At 34.4% G+C, this 9,596-nt stretch overlaps 1 protein-coding gene across 1 annotated transcript; it reads left to right on the forward strand.

Annotated features, from left to right (window-relative positions):
- Positions 1–365: 365 nt before the first annotated feature.
- LOC107893589 (uncharacterized GPI-anchored protein At5g19250) lies at positions 366–1,566 on the forward strand. The gene is made up of 2 exons (XM_016818622.2): positions 366–599; positions 935–1,566. Exons 1-2 carry the CDS (start codon positions 509–511, stop codon positions 1,444–1,446), a joined length of 603 nt encoding a protein of 200 aa, XP_016674111.1. The 5' UTR covers positions 366–508; the 3' UTR covers positions 1,447–1,566.
- Positions 1,567–9,596: the final 8,030 nt, after the last annotated feature.

Below are 9,596 nucleotides of genomic sequence, written 5' to 3' on the forward strand. Positions count from 1 at the left end.
TAAACCGGCCTTAAGAAATATGGGCAAGAACAAAAATAAATTGGTTTGATTCCTTATGAAAATTTTACAAATATGAAGCAAAAAAATGGAAGACCATGAAAAAGGAAAACAGAAACGTTGTTTGATATAATGACATAAAAAGAAAAAGAGGATACTTAACCTTCATTGCAAGTTTGTCCCCCGGTAACATTTAGAGCTGGATTATACTGGAACATTGTAGCCTTTTAAACCCAAAAAAGAAAAAAAGAGTTTTGCATGTGGTCCACGTGGAAGTCCCCGAAGCCTTCAACTCTTACATGTCAGTAAAGCACAGGAGTTATTGAGTAACGAATCCATAAAGTGGCACCTGTAAACTGCTTCACCTCCAAACAACAAAAGCTTATCTCATACAAAAGTTGGCCATTTCCCTTCTATTTAATCTCCTTTATCTCTACTGCTTGCAGCTTTCTTTCCGCAGCAGACACTACTTTTGGGTATTGTTTCAACTTAACACGAAGAAGCTTTTGCCATGGCGGCCGCCTCTCTCAGACAACCTTCCCTCACCACTTTTGTGTTTGTTCTTGCCATTTTCTCTCTTTCTCATCGAGTTTACAGTGATGGTATCCCCTCCCCCTCTCTCTCTCTCTATATATACTTCTCTTTTTGTGCATGGAACTGTGATGTGTTCAAATGTGTGTGTCAGTTTCTCTCTGGTCTCTCTCTCTCTATAATATGTGAATATACATGCTTTCAAGCCTATTTGGTGCTCTAAATTTCATTTAGTTTCTTCATTTTTTTTTATAATCAGAATGGGAAATTTAATTAGAAAGAGTTTAGAGTAGAAAAAGTCTTATTTTGACGCGTGCAATCAAATCTCCTTAACTTTGTGCATTATTTGCCAGTTGCTACACTTTCATCTGAATCCTATATTTGGTTCCTTTAACATATTGTACAGATGAGGAAGACCATCTTCTTCAAGGACTCAACAGTTACAGGACATCGGCGAATCTCCCAGCATTCGCCAAGAACAAAAACGCCGAATGCGTGGCCAAGAGAATCGCCGACGACGTGAGCGACGACGACAACAACCAGCACTGCACCAACCCCAGCAATTCACCTGGCAATAACGCAACCGGATTATCGGCCTATCCCAAAGCCATATCCAAGTGCGACATCGACGCCAACACCACCAGCGATGTAATGGTGCTGCCTGTTTGCGTGCCGAATCTGGTTCCGACGCTTGTTCTTACCAACTTCACACGCACCCATTACTCCAAATACATAAACGATTCCACCTTCACAGGAATCGGACTCAGTTCCGAAGATGATTGGATGGTGGTGGTTCTTTCTTCCAATAAGCCAACTGGGAGCCTCGCCAATGGAGCTTATTCCTTGCTTAATAGGAAGCTTGGTTTCAGCTATTACATGGTGTTATTTTTGTTGGGTTTTCTGCTCTTTTCGTCTTGATTTGCAGTGAAAAATGCTTGGATTTCTTTGTTGTTTTTCTTTGGAGTTTGTGATTTAATTTGTCCATCTTTTGGATTTCAATTTGTATGAAAAGTTTAAAAAAAAAAAGTTTGCTTTGCATTTTGTTTTGTGTATTTGATAATTGACGTCTTTGACATTTGTGCTTGAACCATTGTTCATCATCCTTGATTTGGAACTGTTAACTTAAATATCAATAATCGTGAACTATAGAGCTCATTTGTGTTCAAACTTTGGTTCATTATATCTTTCAACTGGGCGAGCAGCTCAGTTTCAACATGAATAGTTAATACACTAGACAAGCTTATCGGTACAATTACACCACTCAACTGCATTACGACTATCACATTCAACCCTTCACCTTGAACCAAGAAAAAATTGAGACAACTGCTTTGATTTATTATGAAACTATGTATTGCTTGTGTTTGGGCTCTTGGGGTTGGCCATTACTGCATGGTAATGGTTTTGCTATTATAGATCACCCACTGCTCATAATTCTTTGTCTATGTGGGCCATTATGACACTCAATCCCCCCTCAAACCTTGGATATTGGGTATCCTACTGATGCAATTCTTTCGCCATCCGTACGTATAACCCAAAGTTGGGTGTATTGTTTAAGATTCCTCAATATAATTGCTTAACAACTTCCAAAATATCTAATTACAAAAAATACCAATGGAGCCTCTCGACTGTGGTTATTTGCACTGTTTTGGTGCAGTTGAAGTTATTTGCACTGTTTTGGTGCAGGTGAAGTTGGTCATTTATGCATAAATTAATGAAATTGTGTGAAAGTTTAGAAATAAGTACCAAATAGTTTAAATTTTACATAAAGCTAAATTTATGTAACGAAGAGCAACTTTTTTGTCGTAACGTTGGCCAATAATGAGTCACGTCGCGACGTTGTGTGACATAAGGTCATAACGTGACAAACTGTTTGGTGTCGCCATGACATGGAGGAAGTGACGTCACAATGTTGACTTTGAGTTTTTAAAATATTACAATTTAATTCTATTTCCTACTCAGGTCAATAAAAGAATTTTCGTAAGTTCGATTGAAGCTTGGATTTGATTATTTAACATAATGTAAGTGTATTTAACACATAATGACATGTTTGAATGATATTTTTATTGTACAACCGGTGATAGTTGCTTTGGTAGTAAATGTGACATCTTGTAGCTCAGACTCGATCTATCAAGAGAATTTAGGTTTAAGTGGATTTTTTTTCTAAAGTAGGGAAGACTTGTGTTGAGTATGACTCCCATTTCAATCAAATTTGAGAAATAATCTTCTAGTTAAACTCTGTTTATTTGTTTCAATCAAACATTGATGAGTTTAGATTATTTTATTATTATTTGACCTATGAATTTAGCTTATAAATAGGCTCTTTTACAACCTTAGAAAAAACACCTATTAGATATTAGAACTTATAATACATTTAGAGAATGTTGTGTTTACGTTTTGAGGGTTCTTTGTTTTCGGGTTTTCGGGGTTTAGTTTTTATCTCCATCTTTTGTACTATTCGTCCTTTTGCCATTATAGTAAAATTATATTTACTCGTGGTTTTTTTATCCTTTTTGGAGGGGGTTTTCCATGTTAAATTTGTGTGCTCAATTTCTCAATTATTCCGCTATTTTTTTACTTGTTGCTTAATTGGGTCGATCCCAACAACTTGTATAGAAAATTTTCATAAAAATAATTCTTGCATTTAAACCCAAAAAAGTTTAATATTCTTTTAAAAAAGTCAAAGCCCATAAAAAACTCAAGGTCAAATGACGAATCATGGAATCTTAATTTTTGAATTTTGCAATTGAGAAGACGTTGGATTTTTAATTCTCGTAGATCTTGGTCTCATTTCTAAAAACTAACTTTTCATGATATTTAAAAATGTAATTACATGAGACGATGAAACGCTTACGGAACTTATTAATATTAATGGAGAAATAAGAAATTTACTGGGAATAGAGGGCCTAAGCAAAATTAGTTGAAAATGGGTGACAAGAACACAACATTTTTTCACATATTTGCGTCTCAAAGGAAACATGCTAATCGAATTAAGGTTTTGAAGAATGAAAAGGGCTTGATCTTACATGAAGAAAGGAGATGGCGATGATTGCTCGTAATTAATTTAATGATTTGTTCTCTTCAAAAGGAAGAGTGGAAGGGAAAGTTAACGGGAGCTTATGCGAAGGAGAAGATTTTTGCTCATGTAAAAAGTATGGGACCAACGAAAGCAACAGGTAATGATGGTTTTTTGGTAACTTTTTATCAGCAATTTTGGCATATTATTGGATGGGATGTGTGCAATTTTTGCCTAAGTATTCCAAATGAAGGTATGTGTATCGAATCTTTCAATGCTACTAATATTATTCTCATTCCGAAAATTGCTCAACCCAATAATTTATCAAACTTTAGACCTATAAGTCTATGCTCGGATATGTACAAGAAAATTTCTAAAACGGTAGCAAATCACTTCCAAAAAGTTCTAGATTGTTGTATAGATAAGGCTCAAAGTGCCTTTGTCCCAGATAGATTGATCACTAATAACATACTACTTGCATATGAAGTTCTGCATACATTCAAGCAAAAAAGAGTAGGTAGGAGGGGTTTTTTGGCGTTAAAATTGGACATGAGTAAAGTATATGATCGTGTTAAATGGTCTTTTTTAAGTCAAATGCTATTATGATGGGCTTTGCTAGTTGTGGGTAGACTTTATTATGCATTGCATCGATTTCGTCTTTTATTTGATTGTGATAAATGGGTGTGAAGGTGAAAAGTTCAAGCCAACAAGGGGGTTACGGCAAGGGGGTCCTTTAGGCCCCTATATTTTCTTGGTGTGTAATGAGGGGTCATCGACTTTAATGAGCTTAGCTGAAAGGGATGGGATGGTGAAGGGAGCTAGAGTAAGTCGAAAGGGCCAAAGATTTCTCATTTACTTTTTTACGGATGACATTATATTGTTCGGGGAGGCTTCAAATCAGGGGGTTCAAATTTTAATGAAGATTTTGCAAGAGTATAAAGAGGCTTCGAGTCAGTGTGTAAATTATGAGAAGTCTACGATTTTTTATAGTACAAACACAACTGATCAGCTAAGGAATTCACTTACACAATTGTTGAATGTTAGAAGTTCTTCTAATCCAGATAAATATCTGGGTATCTCTAATATGGTTGGGCAGGGGAAAAATTGGCATTTCAAGATTTAAAAGATTGCATGAAGTAGAAAATTGTCAATTAGAGCACCAAATTTCTATAGCAAGGTGGTAAAGAAATTTTCATAAAATCCGTTCGTCAAGCTATTCCTAAATATTTTATGGATTTTTTTATTGCCTAAATCGTTATGTTCCGAGACGGAAAACATTTGTGTATTATTTTAGTGGCAGAAGAGCCATAAAAAGTAGGGGATTCATTGGTGCGTTTGGAGATAGCTTTGTGAGCTTAAAGAAAATGGTGGTTTGGGATTTCATAGTTTGGATAAGTTTAATCTTTCGTTACTTACTAAACAGGGTTGGCGATTGATGAATTATCCTAATTCATTAATTCTGCGTATTCTAAAAGTGAAGTATTATCCAAACTCTAATTTTGAGAGTGCAAGGTTAAGGAATATACCTTCTTATACTTGGAATAGTATCTAAGCTGCGAAGGGAGTGCTCTAGAAAGTGTTGGGTTGGAGAGTAGGTAGTGGGACCAAAATTCTAGTTTAGGATTCAGCATTGGTACTGGGAGCTACAAACTACAAAATCCAAAATAGTGTATGTAGTCAAAATACTTTTTTGGTAGCAGAACTGATTGATAATGTTAATAGGGAATGGAAAGTGGAATTAATAAGGGATAACAATGATGCTGGAAGGATCCTAAATATCCCAATGTCCAAATTTTGACATGATGACTATCAAGTTTAGAGGTGGGAGACATCTGGAGAATTTACAATCTGCAACGCATACAAAACGCTATTACAACAGGACACAAAAGCTAAGCATGTATACAACCAGGAAAATGAAGGAACTTTTACAAAAAACTATGGGACTTAAAATTTCCCTCTAAGCTTAAAATCACAATATGGCGAATCTTAAAGAACTATCTGCCTACCCTAAGTATTCTACACTACAGAAGAATGACTAATTCTAGCCTCTGTCAGCGAAGTGCAAGTGAAATTGAAATCAATACCCATGTTGTGCAGGATTGCCTTATGACAAAGGATATGTGGCATCATTTAGGCTAGATTTTGCATGAAATGGTATTAAATATGGAGTTACTGGAGTGGATTACCTAGTTTTTTTTTAACATAACACCAACAAACAATGTAGACTTTTTGCATATGCTCTTTGGGCTATTTGAACAGAAAGAAATAAGTGGGTTCATGAGGGTCAGAGAAGATCTGGAAATTCTATAGCAGACTCAATAAGGAATCATATTCGAGAGATTGATGGGTTACAACTTTCCTTACCTGTTAAGTGGATGGAGTTGGAAAGTTGGCAATCATCAAAACCTCCATTTGTGAAAATCAATTTTGACGTGACCTACAAAAAATAATAGGAAAAATCATGCTCTGGGATTGTGATCCGGAACCCGGAGGGATAAGTTCTAAATTCAAAATTGGTTACTAACAAAAACATACCTTCAGTCTTCGCGACCGAAGCATTTGCATGCTGTCAAAGTATCCAAGAAGTATTAGAGCTGGGTTTAATGGACATGGAGGTTAAAGGAGATGCACTTTCTATCATAAAGAAATTGTTAACTGAAATAGAGGATAGATAAGAAATTGGAGCCTTAATCAAAGATGGAATAATTTTAGGTAAGCAGTTTCACACCTATATTTTCAAATACTATCATCGAATGGTGAATGGCATTGCACACTTACTAGCTGTTGAAGGCTTGAAGATAGGAGAACAGTGGAGCTTATGAGATGGTATATCTAAGTTTGCAAGAGAAGTGATGGAGAGGGATATTAGAGGTCTGATTTTTTAAGGAGATTTGGGGATTGTGTTGTTTTTGGAAAGAAGAAGGGTCTTAGTAGGGGAAGGGTTGTGAAAATATCAGAAATGATAAAGAACTTTTTTCAATGATTAGATTCCCCATGTTTTGTTGCTTTTCAGGAGGTGGGACTGTTGGTTTTCTTGGCTGAAACATAGACGTTTCTAGAGCGCCCTATTTCTTTAGTAGGGTTTGGACTCGTTCGATTGGGCATTTTTTATTTTGTCTTTCTTTTATTTTTCTGGAACTTTTGTTGTCCTATTTTGAACTCTTTGTTTTTTAATAAAAACCCAGTTGCTATTAAAAAAAAATAATTACATGAAAATTTTAAAGTTTTCCCTCAATCAAAAATTAGAAGCTAGATCAAATATATACTTCACCAAAAGTTGGAGTTCTCTCGAATAATAGTGTACACTTTTCATCTCTCTGATATAAGATTTAGATTTTCTTTGCAAGATTCTTAATCCCTTTCCAGCTTATAAAATTTTCTAATTGCAGTAAATAAAAAAATTTATATGGAGATAATAGTTCATGATATAATTACATATCCATAAATAACCTAATGCAACAATTCTAATTCTAGGAATAATAACAATTATATAATTCATGTTTCTACTCACATACACATTCATACATGCAATAGATTAAGAATGTCACTTTTTATCAATTTAACTAATCACCAAGAAATAAGGGTAAATTTGATCATCAATTTATATTGAAAGACAACACAACCTATGCTCTTATACCAATTGTTAAAAAATTGGTTTGAAAAATAGTTTAATTGCCATAGCAAAATTTTAATTTCTTTTCAAAATCAAACCTTTATTACGATATCTACAATAATAAATTTGATCAAACAAAATACTTATGTTTCCAAGATACAGAGTGACACAAATTGATCTAGGTACTCTGAGATGTGCCTAAAGTTGTCCAATTTAATCAAACTATAGTCCAAAGTTGTGATGCTTTCTACTAATATATCTTCTTCACTATTCACAAACTCGTGGTTGGTTAGAGAGTGGACTTTAACTGAAAGAGCCAAAATACAATATGAAAATCGAGACTTCCCAATGGGTAAGTTGACTTCCTTTTATATAGGGATGCAAAAATGATATTCAACTTCTAAATATGAATTAAAATTACCAATAAGATTGCAGTTATAATCTCACATATTTAGAATAAGAAACTAGAAAACTACAGCTTATTTGAGTTCAACCAAAAACAATTCAAATAAATCTTCCCTAAATTTTGACAAAATCTGCTCTTATTATGTATATATATATTTCGGGATGCTCCCTTATGTATATATAGAGAGGAAAATCACAAGAGTTATACTAGAACTTGGACAACATAAAACAATTATTTAATAGAAAGCTGAGTTTTCCTAACACTCCCATCAGCCAAAAGTCAATAGCACTAAGGAGTAGGACTCATTGTGTGTCGTAGCACCTTGTCCCTATGATGCGGTCGTTGAGAGCACCAAAAAATCCTATTTCCTACAAAATAATGAAAAAGAATAGTAAAGGGAAGTAGTGTAACACCTCTAACCCATACCCATCGCCGGAGGGTTAAAGAGTATTACCATATACAAAAGAGTCATATCAAGATAATTAGGTATAGTGATTCATTCTTAAGTTCAATTCACATCAAACATTGAAAACATTAATCAAATCTCAACCACACATTCACATTAACCATTTGGAACACATATAGTAACTTATCAAGCCATTTTCGCATGACTATACATATATACATCATCAAAAAGATAATTATTTAACAACAAAAAGTCAAGCCTATACATGCCATTATCGAAATTTAACTACTAGAGTACCAAAAGGCTTAGATAGTGTGGTCGACTTCGACTTTGAGATCCCCGAGACCGTAGCTAACGAACAAGATCTATAAAACAGAGAATTAAGGCAACAAAGTAAGCATTACTATGCTTAGTAATTAGTTTTAAGCATTTCAAACAATCAAAACGTATCATATAAAACGAACATTAAATATCACAAAACTCGTATTCTAATTACAATCACTCAGCCGAATATACACAAGTATACCACATATAAAGCCTATTGGCCGAATATAAATACACAAAGAATTTTTCAGCACATGCTTCACTTTACTTTATGGCTCATACAACTAATTTAATTCACATATTTTCATATAATGACAGACATCGACCGAATAGGTCTTTTTTCTTATTCATAGATATATTAATCATCCACACAATTTTATCGTTATTTGATACTAATGACTCACCTTGCAATCAATTCACATATAAGTACATAATACGTACCTGGTCATTACCATGTATCATACATAATCAATAATAGTTTTCTTTGAACATTTGAATTTGTAATCTCATTCGAATCACCGGCGTTAAGCCTGCTAGGTTTCAAAACCCGAATCCGTCACTAGCTCAAAGCCTGCGGAACTTTAAGCTCGGATATAGTACCAGCACTAAGCCTGCGGGATTTAACCCGGATAAATATTACCAGCACGAAGCCTGCGGGATTTAACCCGGATATATAATATATCAAGTGCTAAGCGTATTTACCCACATGATAACTCGGCTCACATAACATATCACATTTGTACTTCAATTTCTTCATTTGAGTATAAGCACACAAAGAAAACACACTTTCAATATAACTTTCGATTCAACACTTTTACGCAAGAACACATAACCATTTCACTATCTCAGCTTAACTCCTAATATCCATTCGGTTACATGCCATATACTCAAGTTATTTATTAAACAACCTTATTCAAGTAGAGACAATAGGTTGCAATTTATTTATCATACTTATCTCTTTACATCAATTATCTAATAACTGTAATTACTCAAAACTTACCTCGGATATTTTTGAACAGTGGCGGATAGGCTATTCGATTGCTTTCTCCTTTCCCTTATCTGATCTAGTTCCTCTTTGCTCTTGAGCTTGATTCAAGCATAAGGTGACCGAATGGAGTTTTCTCCCCTTTCCTCTCTTTCGTTTCGGCCAAGAACAAAGATAAAGCTTTGTTTTCATCACCCATTTTTCCTTTATTTTTATTCATTAATAATATAAAATATAAAGCCATTTTTAAGTGATAATTAATATATATATTTTTATATAAAGCATCATCATGGCCGGCCACTAATAACAAAAAGGGATATT

Source organism: Gossypium hirsutum, chromosome A13 (assembly GCF_007990345.1).
Source record: "Gossypium hirsutum isolate 1008001.06 chromosome A13, Gossypium_hirsutum_v2.1, whole genome shotgun sequence".
Taxonomy (NCBI): Eukaryota; Viridiplantae; Streptophyta; class Magnoliopsida; order Malvales; family Malvaceae; genus Gossypium; species Gossypium hirsutum.

What these genes read in the sequence shown, in the direction of transcription:
- LOC107893589 (XM_016818622.2), top strand. Translation starts at nt 509, where the DNA reads ATGGCGGCCGCCTCTCTCAGACAACCTTCCCTCACCACTTTTGTGTTT. An exon ending in TCATCGAGTTTACAGTGATG is followed by an intron (nt 600 to 934) that starts GTATCCCCTCCC and finishes CATATTGTACAG; the next exon opens with ATGAGGAAGACCATCTTCTT.